This window comes from Engystomops pustulosus, chromosome 2, assembly GCF_040894005.1.
Source record: "Engystomops pustulosus chromosome 2, aEngPut4.maternal, whole genome shotgun sequence".
In the NCBI taxonomy this organism is placed as follows: domain Eukaryota; kingdom Metazoa; phylum Chordata; class Amphibia; order Anura; family Leptodactylidae; genus Engystomops; species Engystomops pustulosus.
The window spans coordinates 60,984,916-61,012,530 of NC_092412.1; the positions used below are offsets into that span (position 1 = coordinate 60,984,916).

The 27,615-nt window shown below is 40.9% G+C and overlaps 1 protein-coding gene across 8 annotated transcripts in view; it reads right to left on the reverse strand.

Moving 5' to 3' along the window:
• Nucleotides 1–23,987: 23,987 nt before the first annotated feature.
• The window catches only part of DTX3 (deltex E3 ubiquitin ligase 3), a 47,851-nt gene continuing 44,223 nt past the window's right edge, over nt 23,988–27,615 (reverse strand). For all 8 annotated transcript variants that reach the window (XM_072134866.1, XM_072134869.1, XM_072134870.1 and 5 more), the window contains one exon: nt 23,988–26,692. In XM_072134866.1, the coding sequence (XP_071990967.1) occupies nt 26,617–26,692 (76 nt within the window). In that variant the 3' untranslated portion in view covers nt 23,988–26,616. The remainder of the gene's footprint in view (nt 26,693–27,615) is intronic.

Below are 27,615 nucleotides of genomic sequence, written 5' to 3' on the forward strand. Positions count from 1 at the left end.
CAGCAGAAATTTTGACTTGCCTTGGGATTATTTTTGCACAAAACCAATAGGTCCCGTGAAAGAAGCTTTGATAACAATTTTTTCGTGTGCGATGTTTCCAATATTTTGCTCTCCTAAAACAATTAGCGGAGAGTCTGTGGTATGCTCAAGTTTACCAATGGTTGATTTATTTATTTCATAATAGATAAGGTTGGTCTATCAAGTCCAACCTATAAAATATCATAACTTATCATAAATCATGTTGATCCAGAGGAAGGCAAAGGAAACCTTCAAGTCTGATGCCACTTGGAGCAAATTAGGGAAAAATTAATTCCTCATCTCAATACGGCAGTCAAAATAACACCCTGGATCAACATCAAATTAAACATTAGTTAATATTTCGGCTCTCCAGAAAGGCATCCAGGTCCCTCTTGAACAAGAATCGAATGTTACAACCTCCTGCGGCAGAGAGTTCCATAGTCTCACTGCACTAGTACAGAATCTATGTCTATGGTGTTGGAAGAACCACCTCTCCTCTAGGCTTAGAGAATGCCCTTGTCCTGGCCCAATACCTAGGTATTAAAAGATCATTGAACTATCCATTCAGATATTTGTACCTTGTAATGAGGTTCCTCTTTACCCTCTTCTCTTTTTATGCACTGGTGCCCAAATATTTGCCTGAGTTTTGTAAAGCCACAATGAAAGGTTCAGTCTCCAGGACCTCCATGTTTGCCAATGCTTTGTTAAAACTCCTGTGTAAAATAGAAGATTTGAGATATTGGATAAACAAAGGGTTATATAAAGTGGAGCATTTCCTATTCAGTGCGCTCAGACTAAATTACTTACCTAGAAGTATGGCTTCACGCCAGCCTTTCCTCTCTCTAAAACGTAAACTTTGCACCGATCATTACATCTATTATGTAGAACATTAAGTTCTGGCAACACTTTTGAATATCGTTTTCAGGACACTGTCACTTAATTAACATTGTAGCGTTTCTAAGCTGTAGTCTGCAAACACAACAATTGTTGATTTAGAAATCAGATGTGGAGGATTGTCTTTGTATCTTGCATGCTGTCCGCCCCATTACTTTCTTGGATATTGGAATATTTCTGTTATTTCAGATGTAAAGCTGAATTCATAAAACCTTGCCAGAGCATTCAGTCATTTTTAAATGCATTTGTCATTACCGCATGCGTTTTTACATGTTACCACTCGTTTGGCTGGTTTTAAAGTGTATTTCTTCCTTCCTGGAAGTGTAAGCAGCTTTGTCTCAATGGTAACACAGCTGCTTACTCTTTCAGCAAAAATTGAAATGCTTTCAAACCAGCCAAACACATAGTAACTTGTAAAAACGCATGCATTTCAACACCACTAGCCAATCACTGCCATGGCTAGTAGGTAGATGCACCCAAACCCCCGTACCTAAACTTAGAAAGCAATCCCACTCATCTCTAATTGTAATACAATGTCAAATTTTCATAGTATTTTTCTGCAATTGAATCTGCACTGGAGGAACCTTTATCACCGATTCTAACATAACGGCAAGAACCTGATGGGCCCTGACACCATATTATTTTGTTTGCTGTAAACAGTATGCCGGTGCAGAGAACAGAAAAAGATGGGAACTTAGGCTATTTTTCTTAGTACAATATGGCGACATGAGATATTCTGCATAGAGAGAATTTCTGATGTGGCTGCCGTGATAATTCCAACCAAAATTATTATTTTGTGATAGTTTCATATTTACAGTATATGAAGTTGTCACATAATTATTTTGTTAATTAATTTTCGCTATAATACCTTAACCAATTAACGACCTGGCCCTTTTTTGTTTTCTCATTTCCATTTTTCACTTCCCACCTTCAAAAATCTATAACTTTTTTATTTTTACACTTAAAGAGCTCTGTGATTGCACTTCATCGTGATGGTATTTAATATTCCATGCCGTGTACTGGGAAGCTGGAAAAAAAATTCAAATGCAGTGAAAATAGTGAAAAAACGCATGTACAGGTGGTCCCCTACTTAAGGACACTCGACTTACAGACGACCCCTAGTTAAAGACGGACCCCTCTGCCCACTGTGACCTCGGGTGACCTCTCTAGATACTTTACTTCAGTCCCAGGCTGCAATGATCAGCTGTAAGGTGTCTGTAATAAAGGTGCATTGATAATCCTTGGTCCCATTACAGCAAAAACATTTTGAAATTGTCACTGGGGCAAAAAGAAATTTGTCTGGAGCTACAATTATAAAATATACAGTTTCGACTGACATACAAATTCAACTTAAGAACAAACCTATGGAACCTATCTTGTACGTAACCCGGGGACTACCTGTACTAATGATTACTACCACTTTTTACATGTTCCCAACATGTTCTCAATACCAACTATTGACCAATGATTGTACCACACGTCAAAAAGAGCATATTATGTACAACCAAGCAGTGTGACGTGCTATAGGTACTTAATCAATACCAAAATTAGTAGAAAATATTATACATCTTTATTATAATTTATATAACAATATAACCAGAAATGTTAAAACACTTAAAAGCACCCACATGTGCATTTTCGTATTCAAAGCAGCCATAACAATCTGTGCAAAACTAAGCGGTGGTTCCTGAACTCCCTCTCTCCTGTTGTTACCCTAAAAAATGGGAAACTCCTAACCTGCTAGCGCTATTGTACAATACCATAGATCAAACATCACAATATATATATATAATAGTAAATTAAGGCTATCACCGGGGTATCAGGAGGGGGCTTGCTCCCCAAGTGTTCCACCACTTAGCTTTGTGGCTTCTTCAGGGGTGCATGAAACTGATCCATATATGATCAATATTTATAAGGCTGCACAGATTGCTCACCTGCGTGAGCGATGCTCGGTGTCTGCTCCGACTGACTGCGCATGCGCTCTCCGCAAGGTCACATGACTGGCCCAATCCTCCTTCTTCAAGCCGGCCATGCAACATTATGGCCGAGCATACCCCTAGTCTACATGAGCCTGCCACGAGATTGGTGGAAGCGGGGGATGGAAACTGTCACGTCTAGTAAACTAAGAGCGCTGACCTAAGGGAAGTAAACAAACAGAATTTGACCACAAGGTTGCATATGATAAAACTATTGCATAGAAGAGCTAATGGCTTTCAAGAAGATATGTATATACCAGTCATTCCAATTAAGTCCATTATAGGTAATGTCCATAGATAGTAATAGTATGATGTTCATGCATCTCGGATACTCTCCAAATCCTAGAGAGAGTCCATGTACTAACCCAGGAGAATAAGATTATATAGGGATTTTTCGCCATTCTTTTTATGTTGAGGATTTATGAGCTGCATAAATCCAAAGGCATCTATAGGTACATTTGTGCCTCTATATAGTGTTCTCTATTGCAGAGTATCAGTGTCCATTTCTCCAAAAGTGAATCAGAAATCCAGGGTGTTGATGAGGACAGGGCTGGAGATCAATCTGTCATGATTAAGTAAGAATCACACCACTGGACACTTTAAAAGGAGACTGGTGCTTGGCATCATTGTTTCTCTTCTGTTAACCATGGTTATCGCTAAAGAAACACATGCAGTCATCATTTCACTGCACAAAACTGGCCTAACAGGGAAGAGTATCGCAGCTAGAAAGATTGTTGACTGAGGTGCAATCTATCGCATCATCAAGGAATTCAAGGAGAGAGGTTCCATTGTTGCCAAAAAAGCTCCAGGTGCCAAAGAAGGAGCAGCAAATGCCAGGACCGTCTCTTAAAAGTGTATCAGCTTTGGGATCGGGCTACCAGCAGTGCAGAGCTTGCTCAGGAATGGCAGCAGGCAGGTGTGAGTGCATCTGCACGCACTGTGAGGCGGAGACTCTTGGAGCAAGGCCTGGTGTCAAGGAGGGCGGCAAAGAAGCCACTTCTCTCCAGAAAAAAACATCAGGAACAGACTGATATTCTGCAAAAGGTACAGGGAGTGGACTGCTGAAGACTGAGGTAAAGTCATTTTCTCTGATGAATCCTCTTTCCGATTGTTTGGAACATCTGGAAAACAGCTTGTTTGGAGAATACAAGGTGAGCGATACCACCAGTCTTGTCTCATGCCAACTGTAAAGCATTCTGCAACCATTCATGTGTGGGGCGGCTTCTCAGCCAAGGGAATCGGCTCTCTCACAAGTCTTGCCTAAAAACACATCCATGAATAAAGAATGGGACCAGAATGTCCTCCAAGAGCAACTTCTCCCAACCGTCCAAGAGCAGTTTGGTGATCAACAATGCCTTTTCCAGCATGATGGAGCACCTTGTCATAAAGCAAAGGTGATAACTAAATGGCTCAGGGAACAAAACATAGAGATTTTGGGTCCATGGCCTGGAAACTCCCCAGATCTTAATCTCATTGAGAACTTGAGGTCAATCATCAAGAGACGGGTGGACAAACAAAAACCAACAAATTGTGACAAATTGCAAGCATTGATTGTGCAAGAATGGACGGCTATCAGTCAGGATTTGGTCCAGAAATGTTTTGAGAGCTGCCAGGGAGAATTGCAGAGGTCCTGAAGAAGAAGCGTCAGCACTGCAAATATTGACTTGCTGCAGTAACTCATTCTGTCAATAAAAGCTTTTGTTACTCATAATATGATCGCACTTGTATTTCTGTATGTGATAAAAACATCTGACAAACCAGAGGGCAACAGATCATGTGAAAATATAATATTTGTATCAATCTCAAAACTTTTGTCCATGACTGCATGTTGATATATAATGACTCCACATCCATTGTTACCAAGAAGGATCCAGGACTGACATCTAAATGTTCCAGCTGCTCGATGAGGCACATTGAATCTCTGAGATTCCAATTTGATGACAAAAGGTTGTAAAAAGAAGTCCAAATAAATACATATCCTCTCACACAATCCCCATATGGGCCTACTTGGTGGCGATTCCAGGGACTCCCAGGGTTTGTCCACCTGCAAATATTTTACATCTTTTTAGTGATGATTCCATGTTCAGCCGCCGTTAGTATCAGGCGGTCTATTTTACTTTTAAAGGTATCTGGGATGTTCCCTGCCCCCCCCCTATGTGATCGAAGCTGCCAGGATAGTCACCATTTACAACCTGTATGTTCAGTGTGCAGTGTTCAGTGGATTTACTTGTGGGAAACTAAATGGATTTATAGGGGTTTTCCCACAGAAGAAAAGTATCAAATCTCAATCCGCTAGTGATGTTTACACAATAAAGATCATTTAAACCCCTTAGTATACAATGTTACTCAGTTTTATTGCTGTTTTAGCTCCTATCACTCCCTAGGCTGCTCAGTGTAAGATTCCAGTGTGTGTGTGTTGGGGGGGGGGCTCTCTAAGCAGACACATTATGCTCCATCTAGTTCTGTGAGCTGATTTAGTTATATTATCAGGGTACAGGTGTATAAACACTTCAATCTGTCAGTGTCACACATAGAAGTGACACATAGAAGGAGAGACGAGACAGATGAGGGATGCATGAGATGCCTATTACACAGAGTCATAACAGACAGAGACTGACAAACTTTTACACTGTCAGCTCTGCTTCATCACTGTTCTCAGAGGTATGTGCCTGCACCCTCATCCAGATAACTTATCTACTTATAGTTTGCAGCTTCTCCCTGCACACGATGTGGTGCTGCCAGGAAGTGAATCAGTGAGAGTCTGTGAGCTCCGTGCAGGGGATGGGGCTACAGGCTCAGCATATAGCGAGACATAGAAACTCTGCAGCACAAAGTCACACAGGAATCCAAGATGGCGGCCACCCGACCCAAAGTCAGAAGTTACAGAGTCATGTCTAGGGGCAACTGATTTTGTCCTGGAATACAAAGGTGCGGGCTGGATGCAGGGAGGAGCTCAATGCAACGTCAGACAGGAGAACAATATGTCCTCCCGAACCTAAAGTCAGAAGATTAACGTTCGGATCCTGGGGCAACCAAAATTGTGTACACCAGGACTGATAGAGACAGGTTGTACTTATATCTGTGAAATGCTGCATTTTTTGTTAACAACAGTGAATTAGGGAATGTGTTATTTTGCTATCCTGAGGACATATAAGAAACTTGTCTTCGTGGGAATACCCCTTTAATGCAAAATTACTTTGAGAGAGAACACAGGGCATCATGGGATCTGTGGGCAAGCTAACTGGCCTCAGCTTCAGGGCATAGACTGACAGATATTAGTCTCCGCCCACTACACCTCTAGTGAGAAAGATTTTTGTCAAACACTTTGTTTTCAAAGGGGGAATAACATATAATAATTTGGTAAAATCTCTATAGCTTTACAGTTACTCTTTAAATGGATGTAGCCAGTCACATCATAACTTCATCACAGTCACACTATATATATGTACCCTTACAGTTTCCTGCAGAGCTAAAGAGAATGAACCCCAAAGTATAAAGACACCATAAAAGGGATTGGCATAACCTTGACACTCATAGATAACCCCATTGCACACCAGGATGTACTATTACGTCCTGGTGCTGCAGGGGTGTATGGAGAGAGCTCACAGGCCGAAGTAATGCAAATTCATGCTCTGAATGGCTTTGTTTGGTAGGAGTGCTTTTACGTAAGGACTGCTCCTGAAACCGTGGCCACTTTTGCAAACATAGTACAATCAGTTACTGGTTATAGAGCCAACCAGTGTAAAGTCATAATCCAGACCATGAGTAAGATTTTTTGATGCCGTAACATGTAGGTCAGGAGCCTCTTTGTCTGCTAAATATTTCACTACCTTTTTTATGGAATTGCAATAAAGGACATTCATATTTTTCATCCTGGATAGTCTGGATACCTTGCATTGTGGTCAGTTGTGGTCAGCTGTGGTTCTCAGACAGCAGAAAGGCTGACTATAGGGTTATGAGTGTTTTTTTTTTTACTTACCAGACGTTCAAATACAATACGCTGTATAACCTGTAATGATAAAGGTTGTAAAATATGGGACAGTTGGGTGCTGCTGGTTCAGAAAACATGAAACTGTGCGTTTTCCAAACCTCTATCCCTGCCTACTTGCCAACACTGCACTACCCTGGAGGTGACAACTGGATGACAGACCCTACACTGGTTAGGTGCACAGAAATGATAAACAAACACAGAGAAAGACAGACAAAAGCCTAACAATTCATGAATGGCGTGAATATACATGGAGTGCCTGAACACTGTCCCTCCACCTGAGACACAACCTCAGAGATGTAGAGGATTACAAAGCCCGCATACTAGCCAGGAGAAATTGGCAAGGAGCTGATCCTGAAGTAGTTTTGACAGAAAACTTGTCCTCATGCTGTGGCTCAGCTAGAATATAAGCTTAGCATAATAATATATCAGGATCTGGAATTTCTGAGATGAAACTGTCTGAGATAGCCAGGTTATCAATACCATTGCAGTTTTGGTCTCTAACAAATTTATTGGATTAAAACGATGGGAAGAGTATAATTAATTTTTCTGTGCCTGATCTACTAAGGCTGATTTCACTCTATCGCCTGTTCCTTACCCCTGTTAAGCAGGGGTAAAGAATGGAGGTTTAACATATCAGTTAAAAATCCCTTTGATATCAATGTAAATTTTATGTAATAAAATAGAGCACCTACACATTATGCAGTGATGCACAGAGCTTGCCAAATCGGTTCCTGTCCCCATGTAATCAATGACGTAACTAGCAGAGGAAGAAATGAGGCCCCCTTCATCTTAAAAAATTAATTTTAATACACTTATATATACACACATAAAGATATATACTCTCACACACACATTTATACACTTATACATTTATGCAGCCCAGTAGCTGCTGACCACATGGAAGCAGACAGCAGGAAGCTAGAGATGACAGTTTCTTAGTCCTGCCGTCCCCACCCCTGACATTTCGTGTCTGAGCTCCCGGCTCAACTGTGTACTGTGGAAAATGTGCAGTGTTATATACATATTGGGGCACATTTACTTACCCTTCCCTGCACGTTCCCTGATCCGGAGTGTGAAGTCTGCAGCGATTCACGTAGATCGTGAGCCGATATCCTGCATGTGTCGCTTCCCCGCTCAGGTCCACCAGAGTTCACCCTCTTCTTCCTGGTGCGTGTAAGTGCTTGGGCTTGAGACTCAATTTTACTGTTAAATCCCGCGCTCTGTCTGAATCAGTCGGATCATCCGTCGGCATGCCCCCCGATTTCTGTCGCATGAAAGCCAGCACCGGTGTGCCTAAATCTGATCCTGTGCGACACAACCCCCTTCTAAATCCCTGGCCCAGCGACGTGATCCCCAAAAACGTCAGAAAACCCTGACGAAAATGCGGCCACGGGACCCTTAGTAAATAAGCCCCAATAAGTTGTACAATGTGCAGTATAATATTTAGATATTAGTACACATCTTCCATTCATTAGTGTGGAATTTTGGAAGCTGGGGCCCCCTGACAAAGCAGGCCCCAAAGCAGCTGCTATGGCTGTTACCGCAGTATTTACGCCCCTGTATGTTATCTGTTTTTGGTAACTTTAGCAGGTATCAGCGTTTTTTTTCAAATGTAGGAAAAATAATGCAGCCTCCTTTCTTCCAGTAATTTTTTCCTTCCTAAACGCAACACAACGGATGACATAACATTTACATTGATGTAAATGGGATTTTAAATTAATACATTAAACCTTCGTTATTTACTTTATTAAATGTAGGTAAGGAACGGAGGTTTGAACAGTAATGTGAACTTAGCCTAAGATGCTGAGCAGTATATGAAGGGGAAAGTGACACCTGAGCAGTCAGTGAGCCAAGGAAGCTGCTAAATCATGTATTCTAATGACGAACACCTGCCGAATATTTATAACCATCCATTATTTATTAAGATATTCATATAAAATGCAGTTGGATTGCAGCTGTAGGAAAATAGCTTTCTATAACAATTCTGACATTGTGTAAAATTTCATGTAATTTTATTTAAAAGCGAGAGAAAGGAAGGAAAGAATGAAAGAAAGAAAGAAGCAATAGCCAACAATGCTACTTACCTCAACTTATTCCTCATTGACTTGTTTAAAAACAGCCCGATACCTGCTGCTTTCAACTTCCTGTTTAAGGTCCTGACACACAGGAAAAGCATGCTGTTAGTCCACAGTGCTGACCCTCCTAAGCCTGTGATTGGCTTAGAATACAGGAAGCAGAACGCAAGCAGTAAATGGGCAGCAACATAATGAAGCTGTAAAGGATTAATGGAGGTGGGTAGTGCTGCTAGGAATGTTGTTTTATGACCATCGAACAGTATTTATTATGATTTGTAGTAATTTTCTATAATAACTATGCCTCTATGTAAGTATGTAATATATACAAGTTTTGTATAGATATACAAAACAATGTAGAAGAAAGTAGAATCAGCCTAAATCATATCCCCATATTTGCATTTTTATACACTATGTGGATGTATATTTCCTGCAGTGCACTTGGAGAAACAGCATGGGACGTTAACATTACAATTCTTTGCTATAAAATAGCATTGTGTGCATCATATATCATTATAATGAATCATACAGGAACAATAAATAAACCCACACGGTGCTTCTGTAGAGATGAAACGCGGCGTTCCTGTATAACAGAGGAAAACAGATTTATCGTAAGTGGTCGGATCCATTTTCTTGAGTAGCTGATCCATCCAGCATCTGATTGTAGCTCAGATGAGGTGCCCTCCAGATTATATAATGCTATTATTGGAATCACTGCCTTTGCAGGCAGAATTGTTCTGGTAATGACCTGCAGGGCTGTGCTGAATTTCACAATTTCCATTTTCCCAGCAGGAACCTTAAGCACAATGTAGGTCTTGTAAATGACAACCTTGCCAGATTGTATAAGCTTGAGGAAACAACCACAGCTTCAAAATGAGCATTGTAAGGACTGGTGTGACTGTCTGTGATAGACGTTAAAGGGATGTCCAGTAAGAAATGATACATGAGGAAACACATGGATAGTACAATTATGTAACACATGTAGAGCTTCTCCAGGTTTCAAGGTCTGGACCACTCAGAACACATAACATTGTATAGTCTTTCATACGTGGTTTTGATGCTCTAAAATGCAGGTCATTATGTAGTGGAAAAGGGTCTTGCAACTTTTTTTATTTTCTTATAATTAGAGCCTAATTACTCATCTGGTGATCCACAAGAACTGAATAAGTGTGGGTTTTGTAGTCCAGCTTGCATGGAATAATATTATCAGCTACCTACATGACCGACTTATGATTATGGTTTATCATTTAATGTTTTTATTAAGTTTCATAGCTAAATAGAACAGAAACGAAAAGAAAGGAAAGTACGAAAGCAACACAGACGTTTCAAGGATACTGACGAAATAGGAGAAATAAAGGCTCATCAACCAAATGTAATAGTTAATAAATCAGGTTTGTGTATATCGCGCTCTTCCAATATGAAAAAAGTTGGTATTTACCTTTAGTTGTTCACGGTACTTGGGTGGAAGGTAAAGAATCAGTGCACTGTTTTGCTTCTGCCACGGATCCGGCGCAGCCCCGGCCGGTGACCGCGTTCGGATGTGCGTGGACGCTGTTCGGAGTTCTCCGGTGTCTGCTTCGGTGACGTCACCACTGGAGCTACGGAAACAAAGGAGGAACAAATTTCCTACGCGTTTCGGAGACAGGGACGGTCTCCTTCGTCAGGGATCGCTACACTCCTTTGGAAGTATCCTTAAGTAGCTGCTTGGCTTCACCTTTGAACTACTCACAGTAAGTACTCAGTGCACCTATCAACGATTGGTTTAAAAGGCAAATGTCTCTATTTCGCTATTTAGTCCCCCCGGGACAAGGGTATTGAGGTTAAAAATCCATTTGCTTTCAGCTCTTGACATTTTGTTGATAAAATTTCCTCCCCTTAGATCGGGGTGGATAATTTCAATACCAAAGATAGCAGTTCCAGATAGTAGTCCTGAATGTTTTTCCATGAAATGTCGGGACAGTGGGTGTCCTTTATTCTTTTTCTTTATGTTCCGTATATGTTCGTTTATTCTCTTGTACAGGGGCCGTATTGTTCTCCCTACCATATACCGAAGATTCATAAATCCACAACTACCCCACCAGGACGCCCTATCATATCTGGCATTGACTGCCTAACGGCAAATATGTCAGAATATGTGGATAATATGCTACAACCAGCCACTGAACAACTCCCAGCTTATTTAAAAGATACTAAGCATATCTTACAGATATTAGAGAAGACTACTTGGGAGGATGATTACATAATTGGAACCCTAGACGTCACCTCATTATATACAGTCATCGAAAACGAAAAAGGAAGAGAAGCAGCTACATATTTTTTAAATAAGGAACAAAGAATACCAAAGGAGCAAATTGATTTTATAGGAGAGTGTATCTCCTTTATTTTATCCCATAATTACTTTTTATACGAAGATAAATTTTACTTACAAACATGGGGTACGGCCATGGGGACCAAGTTTGCCCCGTGCTATGCTAACTTGTATGTAGGCAGATGGGAAGAGACCGCCATCTATGCCGATCCGTTAGCGCGGGCAAACTTGGCCCTGTGGCATCGTTTTATAGACGATATTGTTTTTATATGGAAAGGGGGTGAGCAATCTCTATTACAGTTTTTTAATGAAATTAATAAAAATGAATTTTACTTACACTTCACCCCGATATACAGTAAAGAATCAATAAATTTTCTGGACCTCACAATATTCATTAAGGACAAAAAAATCCTCACAAAATCATATAGAAAACCGACCGACAGCAATAGTTATATACCACTTGACAGCTGCCATCACCCTGTTTGGCTACAAAATATTCCTCAAGGCCAATTCACCAGAATACGCCGGAATTGTACAGAGATGGAGGACTATTGGAAGGAGGCTAATGTGCTATCTAAAAAATTTGAGGAAAAAGGATACAACGATAAAGAACTGGAAAAAACAAAATATAAAATAGCAGATTTAGCAAGAGAACACCTATTGAAAGAAAGAACACCTAAAATACAAACTGAATCCATGGAAATTAAAGTCCCCTTCTTGATCAACCACACAGTCCATGGTGGTTTGTTTAAGAAGATTATCAAAAAACACTGGGACATCCTGAAGGAGGATAAAGTGATAGGCGAACTAATAGCGGAAAACCCCTCTTTCATTTTCAAGAAAGCAAAAAATTTAGGAAACCTAATAGCACCCACCATTAAGAACAACAAAAAAACACCAAAAACTACAAATAAAATCACCTTGGAGACACAAATGCCAAACGGATTTTTCCCATGCAGAAGATGCTCCATGTGTAAGACCCTGAAACTGAAAAACCCAGTTCAGGAGGTACAAATGTGTGGGTCCCAAGCTTCATTTACCATCAAAAATAGAATCAATTGTCACACTAAAGGGGTGATATATGGATTAAAATGTAGTTGTGAAAAATTATACGTAGGGAGAACAATACGGCCCCTGTACAAGAGAATAAACGAACATATACGGAACATAAAGAAAAAGAATAAAGGACACCCACTGTCCCGACATTTCATGGAAAAACATTCAGGACTACTATCTGGAACTGCTATCTTTGGTATTGAAATTATCCACCCCGATCTAAGGGGAGGAAATTTTATCAACAAAATGTCAAGAGCTGAAAGCAAATGGATTTTTAACCTCAATACCCTTGTCCCGGGGGGACTAAATAGCGAAATAGAGACATTTGCCTTTTAAACCAATCGTCGATAGGTGCACTGAGTACTTACTGTGAGTAGTTCAAAGGTGAAGCCAAGCAGCTACTTAAGGATACTTCCAAAGGAGTGTAGCGATCCCTGACGAAGGAGACCGTCCCTGTCTCCGAAACGCGTAGGAAATTTGTTCCTCCTTTGTTTACGTAGCTCCAGTGGTGACGTCACCGAAGCAGACACCGGAGAAATCTGAACGCGGTCACCGGCCGGGGCTGCGCCGGATCCGTGGCAGAAGCAAAACAGTGCACTGATTCTTTACCTTCCACCCAAGTACCGTGAACAACTAAAGGTAAATACCAACTTTTTTCATATTGGAGGAGCGCGATATACACAAACCTGATTTATTTGCATTCCCTTATGAATACCATGATAGGAGGTATCTAGTATATTGCAGCACCAACCAAACGTAGTTGCGCCAGTAAGTATTTATCTTTATTTCAAATGTAATAGTTGATATAAGCAAGTCAAGTAAGAAAATTAAAGATAGGGAAGAGAAAGCTTGGAGGAGAAAGCAGAAGAAAGGGAAGGGGGGCAGCCTTCTGGGGGGGGGGGGGTCACCGAGGGGCATTGTGAAGACATATGGATGCTCTAAATCCAACCCATAGAAGTCCTCAGTAGGCGGATGAGGTAAAGAACAACTGCCAAGGAAGCCAATTCTGAAACCCTGAAAAAGCTCCTCATGGTTTTGGGATATAAGTTCTTTCACCCATTGGGTCAAGGCAACCTCCGCAAACCATCGGTTTTCAGTTTTCTGAAAACAGATGCATCCAGCGGTGCATCAGTTTTCTACTGTATGGGACAGATGTATGTGTCGACATCTCAAAAATTTTTTAGATTTTGATTGCTTAAAATTCTGGTTTAGTAGGGTTTTGTAACATAACATTTAGGTGTTGATCCATTTCCTCACAAATCCTAATGGTTTTTTTCACATTCTTGAGGCTTGGAAAAACAACATATAATTTATTTTCTATTACAAAAATTTTTTTTGGTCCCACATTTAAAATTACATTTTGATTTCCTATGCAGGAATCTAAAAAGAGTGGCCTTAGAAAGCCATAATTAGAGCATGCTGCTTTCTTAAAGACCAAATATGCACCGAAAATGTGAAAAAACCCCATACCAATGCACACCGGGTTAAAAACTAATTTTACAGGACATTTCATGCTTGAAGACAATTGCAGCATGCAGTAATGAACACAATGCAAAATACCCAAGAGCAAATTTATTTCCGTGAAATCTCGATTAAGGTGCGTGAAACCAGTATTTTAGACTTGAAATCAGCTTCAGAATTTTCTTATTATGTATAAAAAAAGGGTTGAGAAAAGTGTGTAATCATGAGCTAGTGTGACATTTACACCTGTACAGATAGCACAAATGAGTACTAGAAGAGCACAGCATACACCCCGGGGGAGAGTCAGAAGACCCGCAATGCAATTATTCTTCTTCTTCCTTTTTGCACATTTCAAATAAACAGAAATCCTAATCACTGACCGTGAGTCGTGGTAAAAGACCTCCTCCATAATTAACTCGCCTGCAGCAAAGTCATTAGTAGAGACTATTTTTATTTCACTGAAAGGAACATACTGTACGCTGCAGAGTCACGGCAACAAAGACATATATGATTTTATGATAAATGAATCTGTGAATGTTAGAAGCTCTAATTCTTTGCTTCAGTGTGACATCTGGTTCCTGTACAATTCACAACTGAGTACATTTACTTTTACTGATTTCACAGCGCAATAAGAAGCTGAATTGTATTGTCCTTGTTTTGGATTCTCGATTTCTATAACTCTGTACTTGGATCACCACAGAGTCCCATGGTTGGTAAAGAGATGATACAAATGCTTAAGAAGGTGTTGTGTTCAGATTCCCCCAGTATGTAATGTTTTCACCATGATTTCACATTATTAGATTTATCCATTATAGAGAAGCACACAACACTTATTGTTGACATTCTAGCATAGTGCGCTCCAATGGAAAAAAAAATTAATACAATTGAATAAAAACAATTATTGATTTGATTTAATTTCTCTTTTGTTCAGTCACTTTGGTTTTGTTAACCTCTTGCCCCACTGTGCGTATAACACACCAGGTAGTTCCTGCATTTATTAAACAATTATTTCCAGTTTGTCAATGCCTGGCATGGTTCCGCTGCTGCCTGCTTTCCTGGCTGCCAGGCACTACTGCGTTGCCAGTCCTGAATTCACCTCTCCACTTTCTGTCCGGTACAATGCTTATCACTCTTTTCTGGCTCCTCATACTGTTTCTTTATGGCTATTTCAGTTTCTTAAAGGGCCACTGCAAGCAGCCACTTTACCGTTCCCAGCCAATCCACTCCCATCAAGAATAAATAAAATAATAATAATTCCTTTATGTTTTTTGGGAGTGTGGGAGGACCTGGAGGAAACTTATGCATTCACGGAGAGAACATACAAACTCTTTGCTGATGTTGACCTGGGACTAGAACCCAGGTCCCCAGCGCTGCAAGGCTGTAATGCTAACCACTAAGCCACCCTGCAGCAAAGAATTCCAGTTTGCCCCGTTTCCCAGGACCTGAGCAAAGGTTCCTACCTCGTCTGACTTCAACCGTTTGACCATTAGCTTGTTTCTTCTAACCTAATATTCTATGCAGCCTGCCGTGACCCACTGCCAGCTTCCCGAGCTTGAATATACTCAGCCAATACTGACCTGACCATTTTTCTGCTTGACCCACTCCCCTTCCCAGTGTTAGATAAGTAATGGGGCCTAGGACTGCAATGATGTAAAAGTGTAATAAAAAAAAGGCTTGGTTCTAAAGTTGAAAAATATTCTGGTTGAAATATAAACATTTCAAAATTTTAAAGAATTTTTCCCTCATATATACCTGAAACCTTTACAGTGATGTGTACAGGCAGCCCATAGGTTACATAAAGGATAGGTTCTGTAGGTTTGTTCTGAAGTTGAATTTATATGTAAGTCGGAACTGTATATTTTATAATTGTAACCCCGGTCAAAATCTTTTTGGTCTCTGTGACAATTGGATTTTAAAAATGTTGGGTTGTCATAAGAACCAGGATTAACACTAAAGCTGAATTACAGACAACTGGGATAACTGTTATAGCTGTTATTGTAGTCTAGGACTAAAGTACAGTAAATTATCAACATCCAGAGGTCCGTTTGTAACTAGGGGTTGTATGTAAGTTGGGTGTTCTTAAGTAGGGGACCACCTGTATTTACCAAGAAAATATCTTGTTGACCAAAATCTCTTTGATGGTGTGTGCCTTACTATTCACCAGACGGATCACTGCAGCATTCCTAGTGGAACTATGTAAAGCAGGGGTAGGGAACCTATGGCTCGGGAGCCAGATATGGCTCTTTTGTTGGCTGCATCTGGCTCTCAGACAGATCTTTAATAAATAGTGATGGCCGCTGTGTGTCTCTTAAACTGATCACTGGACACAGGCAGCTATGTTACGACCTTTGTACGACCCAGGCGCCATCGCCACCAGCGATGAGGAGCTGGCTGCAGGGAGTAAGTGAATATTCTTTTTTTTTGCTGTGACTACCTATCTACTTAGGGGTATGTGATGTGGCTACCTATCTCCTGGGAAGCATGTGCTGTGGCTACCTATTTACAGGGAGTATGTGCTGTAGGTACCTGTCTACTGGGAGGCATGTGGTGGGTGTCAGGATTTGGTGTAGTGAACCCCCTGGACCACTGCAGATGATGATGTAAGCAGACACCTGGGACCGGAATCTAAGTGGCACCCAGTCTTCACCAGAGCCCGCCGCAAGGCAGGATGGTCTTGGTGCAGCGTGGTACCACCAGGTCGTTCTACAGGTGCGACTTATCCACGATGGCAGCCAAAGTCGAGGTACAGGATCACTAGGCAGTCTCGTGGTCAGGGACAGGTAGACGGTCAAGGTCAGCAAAGGAGCAGAATAAGGAACAGGTCCGGGGTCACAACGGGAGGTCAACACTTGGGAATGCTGAGAGCCGCCCGTCTTCATAGGAACCCAAGACGTAAGCAGCGCCAAGCAGCAGCGCACTGGCTCATCAAATCTGTGAGTGCCAGCGCGGGAGCGGGAACGTGGAGAGGTGAGTGAGCTTGGAAAGGGGCGCCGCCACGGAGAGGGGCACTGGTGTGCCTGCGATCCAATACGTAGATCGCAGGGGCACCCTTGACGCTGGGACTACCCATCTACAGGGGGGCATGTACATATGGTACGGCTCTTACAGAATAACATTTTAAAATATGTGGCTTCATGGCTCTCTCAGCCAAAAAGGTTCCTGACCCCTGATGTAAAGGGTTATGGTTGACATTAAACAATCAGCTATCTTGAGTCTCCTTGACCACTGCAAATTCCAACATTTTTACCCCATAAAAACCCTCTGAAAAACCCTACTGAACATCATCTTCATATGTTTACTTGGAATATACAATGAATATTGTGCATCCTAAAGATAACTGTTCACTAGCCAAGTGCAAGCTGCCAATCTGAGATCCAATATCATAGGTATGGGGCCTTCAGACTGCCCCACCATTGGCAGCAGCAGGGAATGGGCATGAGTGATTCAGAGGTAAGGTGTTGGAAGAAAAGTCTAGGGCTATCTGTTCATCCCTGCGCCATTTTTGTATATTTCAGGAAAAGGTATTTGGCAGCTATCAGACACTTGTCCTGTGTGTGTGTTCAAGGTCAAGGAACCAAACCCAAGTTCAATGGAGGACAAGTCATGACTCATTCGGAAATAACATGGATGTTTTCCTTCTAATCCTCTTGACATAATGGAAAGCTACTCTGTAATGGTTTTACCACTCAATAACATTTGTACTGTTGATATATATATATATAAAACAAGAACGTCAGCCATACATTTACAAACTATGGAGTCCATGTTTCTAAGATACGTCTTTTTTATTACAGCATAAGTGAATACATCAAAACCATACCACAATGTCCCAGTAAGCGACCCGCAGTTCTGTACATTATAGTACGTTACAATGCACACAGGTAGGATCTAGATGCAGTTCTCAAAAGCCCTTCTGTTTTTCAGTGAACCATCACCCTTTACCAGGCCAACAACGCTCCATCACTTAGTCTGGCATTCAAGGGTTTTAAATACAATATAAAAAGGGGAAAAAAACAAACTAGGAAACCATTTTCAACAGATCACAACATCCTTCTGACATGGCATATACATATATATTGCAATAACATCTGTGGCCTTCTCAGCTTTAGGATTTAGCAAGCAGTTATGTCACTTTGGGGGGGGGGGGGGAACGAATACTAAAGAATATATCTCAGTTTAGGTAATGATGGAACAGCATCCCATATACTTTCCTTAGTATCCTGAGATCTTGGGGCTACTTAATCCACAGAACTACAATAGAATCTGCCTGGATCCCAAAAATATCTCTGGAGGCTTGTTCACTACTCTTGGCAGGTAACATAGAAGAAGCAGGTCTCTTTGATCAAAATCTGGAATCGGGTTAAGAAGTAGTGACAGGAATATGATGTATTTTAGGACCAGCAAATTTTTTTGTGATGATCTACTGAAATACAAACTTTACTTTCCATTGTGTTTCCCAAGAAAAACATTTTAGTTTAAAAAAGTGCATGTTGGTCACTATAGGATATGTTTGACATCTTAAAGATCATGACTAGTCTTTTAGTAAATAGTCATATTCCCCATAAAAAAGCAACATCTCTTATCTGTTTAGATGATCTAATCTGTGTCCGAGAACCGAAACTGACTGTTTAGGGACATACACCCACAGTTTGTAAAACCTACATTTTTAGTTAGAATAAAAGTAGAACTGTACTGAGTTCTAAGAAATGATGCTCCTGAGTCTTCATATTATGGGTAATACATATATTTACTAATATAGACATGTCAGAAGAGGTCTTTAAAGGAAACTACCACCAGGATGAAGGATTGTAAACCAAGCACACTGACATGCTGGCGTGTGCCCGCTCTGGCTGGTTCCACTCTTCTTTTAGCTTCCTATGATCTTTAAAAATTATGCAAATGGGCCTGAGGGGCTCCAGGAGCCTTTCAAGTTCATTTGCATAATTTTTAAATTCCATTTTTCTAAAAGAAGACTGGATCCTGCCAGAGGGGGCACACACCATTATGTCAGTGTGCTTGGTTTACAATCCTTCATCCTGGTTGTAGATTTCCTTTAAGAGTACCAGATACAGGTAAGGCAGCTGCTCATATATTGCACACAGTTGGAGACATGTTTCCATCATAGTGTATTTGTGGTAGATACTATATGCATTGATCTTGTCCGTGGTTTTATTTATTAATTGTGCAATTTTACTGCAAATATTGCAGTACTGAAAATCCTAAGTTTTAAGCAAATATATCTTAGGTTTATCCTAAGGTCATAAATAGTATACGACCATGACTGCTAGGTCTATGCCGTTTTGTAGTCACCTCCTGACTGCTGTAAGGTCTTTTCTGGACCTCGTCTGCTATAGCTCACACAGTAAAGGAATTCATGTATAACAAAGCAGACATCTCCTAGCAGGCTTTGGTCCAGCAGCCACAATAAAAGATAATGATTTTCCAGCTCTGCTAAAAGAGGTAAAATGGTAAATTAGTTCTATCTGAGAACTGTACAAAATAGCACCAGAACCAGGACATTAGATTTCTTGTAATAATCCCATCATTACTGTTCTGAACACAATATTTCTTATTATCTGCTTAAAGGAAACCTACCACTTAGAATGGCCGGGGTAAGCTGTAAGTACCGAGCACCAGCTCAGGGTGAGCTGGTGCCGGTACTTACTTTCGTTAGTGTTATAAACCGCGGTATCACGGTTTTAACACTTTTTAAACTTTAGAGCAGAAGGGGCTTAGGCGCTGCGCGCGATTGTGCCCGCGCAATATCTCCGCTATTTCCTATGGAGGCGCGCGCACGATCGTGCGCACGTAGCGCCGAAGCGTCTTCTGCTCTAAAGTTTAAAAAGTGTTAAAACCGCAATACCGCGGTTTATAACACTAACGAAAGTAAGTACCGGCACCAGCTCACCCTGAGCTGGTGCTCGGTACTTACAGCTTACCCCTGCCATTCTAAATGGTAGGTTTCTTTTAAAATGGTTATTTGGGGCTTAAAGGGGTATTCCGGGAATGTGAACGTCTGACACAAAAACCCATGATGATATAAATAAATGAGTACAACATTACTCAATGTCATCAGTCACAAAACGGAGCTTAAATAGTTTGATTTTATGATTTACAAAATTTATGGCCTGTCTAAAGAATGTGGAGTTATCACTAAGATGGCCGCCACTGGAAACTACAAGTTCCATGATCCTTTAGTTCTCGGTAACTCCTCCTCCCTCTCATGATATAACAGACTGTCTTGCTCTGTTACCATAGTAATGATGTGTAACTGCCATCACCACAACACTGGTCATACTGGATGCACTGCAACCAACCGACTACAGCCAAAACTAGTGGTGATCACGTGACCTGCCCAGGCAGGTGCAGGACATGTGATGTGGACATGTGACCAGCGGTCATCTTCTGTCCCGTGTCTGCTCCACAACGGAGCGCGCGGAGGAAATTAACGAACTGATTAAAGGGCCAGTAGCATTTTAATTCCTCATTATAGTCTATGTCATCAGCATTTTCTGCTAAGGGGAGCAACATTTTAAATAACAACTAATTACACATTAGCTTATATTTTGAGTACCCATTTGTATATGAATTATGCTTATTCCTGGAATACCCCTTTAAACATTTCATTTGTATACTTTGTATAGGTGATCATATTGATGGGATGGGGTCTGAATCCTGGAGTTCACAGCGATCAGTACACTGAGTAGGTCCCCTTTGATACACAATGGGCGGCTCATCCAAGTTACCTGTGCTGATTAGGTGTCCCCAGGTTCAGACCTCCACAGATCAAGCATGAATGACATGTCCAGAGGATAAAACATAAAATGTTCAGGTTCCACAGAATCCATAGGTGTTACATTGTAAACTGATAGCTGTGAATCTACACATTGGGGCAGATTTACTTACCCGGTCCATTCGCGATCCAGCGGCGCGTTCTCTGCGGTGGATTCGGGTCCGGCCGGGATTCACTAAGGTAGTTCCTCCGACGTCCACCAGGTGGCGCTGCTGCGCTGAAGTCCGCTGAAATGCACTCAAGTACACCGGCCTATTCCTGGTGAAGGTAACTGCAAGCTCTGCAACACTTTTTGTTTTTTAAATGCGGCAGTTTTTCCGAATCCGTCGGGTTTTTGTTCGGCCACGCCCCCCGATTTCCGTCTCGTGCATGCCAGCGCCGATGCGCTAAAATCCGATCGCGTGCGCCAAAATCCTGGGGCAATGCAGGGAAAATCCGCGCAAATCGGAAATATTCAGGTAACACGTTGGGAAAACGCAAATCGGCCCTTAGTAAATGACCCCCATTGTGTAAAGCAAAAACGCTTTAAAGCAATAGACATAGATAACCTGAAAATAAGCTTTAGGGTGACCCCTCCTCCCTCCATAGAAAACAGTGGTGCACATGCTCTAAATTTTCCCGGTGTACGCTAAGCAACTTTGCGGCCGCATATACGTCCCCATAGACGGGCATCTAAATGTACCCTTAGTTAAAGAGGTAAGTATTTGGACATTTTGGAACTGATTCCCAAAGGGAAAATACATGCCAAAATGTGAAGAAGCCTTTATTATTAATTATTATATCCAACCTAGGAATGCTTTACAAAAAAGCTCTTTAACCTTAACATGTATAATTAAGGTACATTAAAGGGGTTGGCCACTTTTCAGACATATCTCTGCATGTACATGTACCTGTGTCTTTGCCTCATTTGAGAGCTTCAGCCTTTCCCTGTTCACAGCATGCTCTGCATATATACACAACTTCCTCTGTGTAACTGCTCTAGCCTGTCTTCATAGCATCTCCCACTTAGTCTCTCTCTTTCTCTCACTGTCCATCCTCACTGACAGAGATAGGAAGAGGAGAGGGAGCAGGAGGAGTCAACAGCCCCTACTGTTCATCAGGTGCTCACACATGTTAATATAGAATCACGATAGACGAATATTTAGGGATTATTAAGGCAGTAAAGGAACAAGGTCAACTTATGTAAAAGAGTGGCCAACCCATTTATGTTAATTATACAATGATTAAAGGCAATGATTATGAAGATAACTTCTGTCCAGGACATGGAAGTGAATCTACTCCTTAGATCAGCCTCTAAAGACCATCAAGGTCAACAAATTGTGGCGACTCAGTGTGCCATGAGTGGGAGCCAGCAGTGCACTATTAAGAGGGTTGTCACTGTGGATACAACCCAACAATGGACACCTTATACTACCAGCTGAGCTATGATTTCAATAATGGGTCTTGTCATTCAACTATTAGTTCTATGTCCATAATTATGTTTCATTTACTTACAGCATTATTGTCTTCTTGTCAAGGCAAGTTGTGAGCCACCACATAATTTCCTAGACCAATACTACACAGTATAAAGTCTAGCATGGAGTCTGCTATCTGCAGCACAAATGTAGTATTTCATGGGGATCACTTTTAGCCCTAGCTAGTAGACAGAGTTCAATAAACATCTGTAAGCCCAAAGAAAGGGAATGTCCTTTGTTAAAGACAGAGGGTTCCCTATTGGGGCACCCTCGTTACATATAGCACTACTGTACTATGCTTGACTCACCTAATGCGGTGTCTCAGAACATATATTATATTGAAGTCTGGTTTTCTTGCCTTTATACTGGAATGTAAAACACCTGAAATGCTACAATTTTTTGTTATCACCTTTACTGGCTGTTAATGTAAAATAATGGAGTGCTGTAACACCTGTCACAAATTTCCAGCTGTGAGGAAGTCCCCAGTATCCGACAGAAAGATAAAGATCGTGTAACAAAATCAAGACCGAGCTGCAATGCTGATCAACATGTTTTATCATATTACATATAATATGGCTACATGTAATAGGAGTAATCATTTTCTGCACACCCTAGAAACAGACTATTTGCGATTTAAAGAGCTATTCCCCTCCCTGTACCTGTGCACTTTGTAGGGCCTGGTGTAGTTTTGCCTGGCGGTGCAGCCAACTGATGGATACGCCAAGAGGTCTTAGCTTCTTGATGTATCCGCTCGGTCCGGGGGGGGTTACAGCCTTTATCAACGCTGGCGCATTATATATTCCCCCCCATTCTGTTGGCTCAATGTCGGCAAAACAGTTTTTTTGTAATGGTGTTTGGTAAGTTTTCCCTTCTTTAATTTTCAGACATAAATCTCTGAATAACTGAAACTGATAAGGTTTTAATCTATTGTAGTCCAACAATTTTTATCTATTATATTTCTGAATGAAGTGTAGATACCAGATAGATTTCCTATATCGATATTAGAGCTTGAATACCTGGGGACTATGTTCTCTGATTCCTTGATAGTGTCTACATTAATAGTGACAGCATTTATGTGTTGTCAGAGAGGGTCTGAAATAATGCCACAACCTGACAGATAGGAATGTGAATTTCCCCTTTAAATGAAAAAAAATATATATATATTCTGCTGCAACCAGGGAAAGTATTAAAGTCACGTTGGCAAGACAAGGATGTTGTAGAAGCCTTATCCAACCTACTGGAGCCCTTTCCGGCACAGCCTGGTGTGCCGGTCCTGGCAGAATTTTACCAAGACCATGAAGTTCTCAAAAGTCTCCACCTTCCTGGGCCTGACGGGAACAAGCCCTTCCCTCTCAGATTTCCAAGAATGGGTCCATCTGGTGCATTCTCCCTGGAAACTACAGCTCTGGTTCACCACTGGGAATACCTGTTCTCCAGGTAAGGTCAGGGGCTCCAGGAAGGAGGCTCCTTTTTGAGACAATTCCGGTCTTGTGCAGAAATTCTGCTGTGACGAAGTGCGAGGCCATGCCAGAAGGGCCTCCAGGAGGTTTCCATCACCTCTTGGATCCTGTAATTTAGATTTGTGCAGAATCAAAATTTTCATGTAATTTGGATGTAATTATACTCATTTGCAGTGGCAGCCATTTTAAACCACAAAATAGAAAAACACTGCACGTTACATGTCTCTGTCCGAAAGACATCCTGTGTCCATCATAAATAGCAATCCATATTTTGTTTTAGTGTATAGTCCCACGTGATCATAAACCACACGGACATACAAGTCTGGGCACTTTTCATGTGTGGAGGCTCCTACAAGGTACTGTAAGTTGTTGGATACAAGTTAAAAATCAGAAAGGTGTGAAGTCTCGGAGGAAATAGTGGTAATCACTTGTTCTAGAGGTTCCCAATGATCTTGTTTTAACACTAAATTTAAAAAAAAACCTGGTGACATATTCCTCATGATATCATAAAGGCATTAAAACATTTGCACTTTTATTGTTTTTATTCTCCAGGCGACTGGTTATCACAATGTTTGTTCATCCCCCACATCACCACCTACAAACAAGTTCCTGTATGTGATGATTACCCATTTCACGCCATCCATCACCCTGTGACTAAGAAAAGGTGTTTCATGAGTTTAGCATTTTGGGTTCCTGGCAATGAGATTTTTTGGACTGGTGCCAGGGGGATAGCATGTAATGTTTAATAAAAGCCTCTCCTTGCATCTGACACTATGAATAGTTCATTTACACAGAGATTAATGTACTTTAGGTGACATGTACAGAGGATATCAATACAAGCCATCCATACATCACTAGTACATGCAGCAAATCCTGCAAAACCCTCTACTGCTGGAAGGTTCTTTAGGACTCATTGTTTGGAAACAATAAATTGCATGTAGTAATGAGTGTACAAGCTAAAATTTGGGTTTGACTGAATCCGAATGTTAAAAATTTGTTTAGGTCTGGGTACTGAGCCCGGACTAGTACCCTTACTATTAACTCCCAGATTGGTGCTGGCAATGGGGAAGGTCGTCACTTTGACATCATCTGGGAGTAACTATTCACCCCAAAGATGGCAGCGCCATGCCAGCACCAATTGCAGGTGTTAATGGCGGAAGGGAGGGTTGAGCCAGATCTTCTAATGAAGTATGGGGTCGTGTCCGAAGGACCCGAACTTTGCTGTTTTGGTCCATTCAACACTAGTTGCAAGGCTTATTGTATCCATAGTGTTGTGACAGGCTTAGGCCCAAAACACCTGACCGTGCTCTGCCCTCGAAACATGCGCTATTTAATGGAAGGAGCCTGTTCTTTCCAAAGGAATAACAGCGCTGGTTACAGTGTCAGTGCTAGGGTTTAATGAGGAATTCGGGACACCTACGTCCTTGCTATGATGCTTCAAGCCCCATCCTCAACACTGTGTAGAGTTCATGAAATCCATCTACCACTCGGTCCAGCATTCACAGACCGACCACAGTCATGTGTTTCTAGCCCTGATATGGTAACGCTTGGTTGTCAATTTATTCAATCATATTTAATCCGAATAACAGAGGAACATTGCAATGACGTAGGAAATGTAGGAAAAGTTGAAGAGGAAAAGTTAGAATTTTTAATATGAGTAACAAATAAAGGCCAGGGTCATTCGAGTGTGATAAAGCTGCAGATATGTTATATGTTATCATAAAACCGTAAGATGGTATATGTTTAAGTGGTTTGATCCACAGTCAGGCCAAGACTTGAAGACATGTCACTTCAGGTCATTAGCTCCGTGGTTGGACTTGGGGTCATTACATGCTGTGACGCTCAAACCTGCAGAATAGATATCAAACTGTATACATTATCACAAATATCACTCAATTTCGAGATGGACACGTTACCATAAACCTTCAGAACGAATGACACTACTCTGGGAGATATTATTCTTCATAATTCTATATATTTGAACAAAATTCCACCAGCAAGTGTAGGAGCCTGTTGCAAATTTGGAAGAATTTGTAGGTGACCTGGAAACTTGATTCCAGTTTGAGAACCTTTATAAAGTTACATTAAGCATCTGTTCATTTCCAAAAGTGTAATTAAAATTAATATTTTTAAAATATTTTTGGGCCATTAAAAGGAAACAGGAAGAAGAAATACAAAACTGTGAATGATGCTGTATTACCAGACATAAAATTGTCACTAGATTTGGTGACATTTCTTACATTCATGGGTCAAACATTACACAAACAGGTAGAATTATCCCTTTACTTTTGTTATAAGTTGTGTCTAATAGAGTGGCTAAATATTCCTATCATGCTTTTTGGAAATGGCAACTAGCAGCCTTCTGTATGGTTTACAAAACGATATCAAGAAATCCCATTCACGCGGAGATAGATATATATATTTTTTGCAATTAAACTAAATAGCGATAGAAAAGAAAAAGGTAGGAGATAAATCAAGACCGTAGGAGGAGTAGCATTGCAGCATCTAGTACAAATGGGCAATCAAGGGTGTGAAAAATAACAAGATCCATAATGCATTGCAGCACGGTGACTAAGATATCAGGACCATAGGATCCATGTGCTGAAACAATTACGCTGGTCTTTTCTAGTGGCTTTTTTTTTAAAACTACAAAGCTCGGAATATGATGTAATTCCACACAAAAGGATATCAGAACTGCAGGAACACAAACAGCCATCTTCTCTTTCTCTGAACTATCGCCAAACACTAGAGGAGAAAGTGATGAGTAACTGGACATCCTGCTGAAGGAGGCATCTCCACAGGTTACTCATCTGTGGTTCAGCAAGCGCTCAGCCTGTATTAATGTTTCATAGACATAATCAAGTCTCCCACCATCTTCAGAATCACCAGAGTCAATAACATGAAACACAAAAGTTTGTCCTGTGCTCTCTGCAGAGTCTTCCCATAAGTAATCGTCCTCTTTTACAGACTTAATATCCAAATCACAAAAGAGCTAAAGTGAAGGAGGGAAAAAAAAGAAAGGAAAGTTGAGGTTTCCTCCACAGAAGATGGGAGTCTGGTCTATATAGTCACGAGATTCTCCTTCACTCGATAAGCCCATCCAACACTCATAGATGGCAAATGTCTTCCACCCCTAGTCAGCAGTGATGCCTTTGGCCCGCAATTCCTCTTGAACTCTCAGCAAGTAAGTGGGGTCTGGGTATCCGAACCTGAAGGCAATACAGAGATGTTTATGGTTAAGAAATTAAATATGCCAATTGACTGTACATATACTGGATATATGGACTCTAACACTAAGAACTCCCAGCAAAGTTGCATAACCAGTAAAATAACATTAGGAGGATAATAAAACATAGTAGGGCCATTCATTGTTTCTCTAAAGCCCCCTAAAGCAATCATTGCTGCATATTATTAAATCCAACAGGAAAGAATAACTTGACTGTACGTTACTGGTTACTGTAAAGAAGGAGGTGGCGAGACAATGTCTTTTCTCACACTTTAGCTGGCAAGGTTACATCTTTCATAGTAGCTCAAAAGGAGAGGAGCTATTATTATGACTCATATTATATGCCCAGTGTTTGCTGGTGGCAATAAGAACAGGAAGTCTGGGTGGCAAAGCCTTAGCCGATAGCAGGAGACCAGGAAGTGATGTCAGAGAGGAGGGGTCTTTCTGTGTTGTTGCAGAGCAGCTTGGGAACTTGCATTAAGGGGACCAGAGTAATAGACCCAATATGTTAAATGACCGTATTAGCCTAATTTTACCAGTTATAAACATTCAGCAGGAGTTTCGCATTAATATCAAATGATGAGTATCAAAAATATTTACAATTATTTACCTTGCAATTAAATAACGTATCATGATTATATGCATAAATTAGTCATATTTGACAACCCCAACCCAGATAAAGTGAGTCTCCATCAGTATAACATCATTGAAATTACATCAAGAAGGAGTCTATGGATCTATGAGTAAGTGTTCCTAGTTTATCATGCTGGATTTTGATGGTAGATTTCCTTTAAGAAAAATAATGATAGGACTAAGAATTCGAGGGACACTGCCAAAAAGCTTAAAAAGGAGGAAAACGATAATTTTACAATTTGTTAAATTGTGACATTTTTATTGAGAACTGGA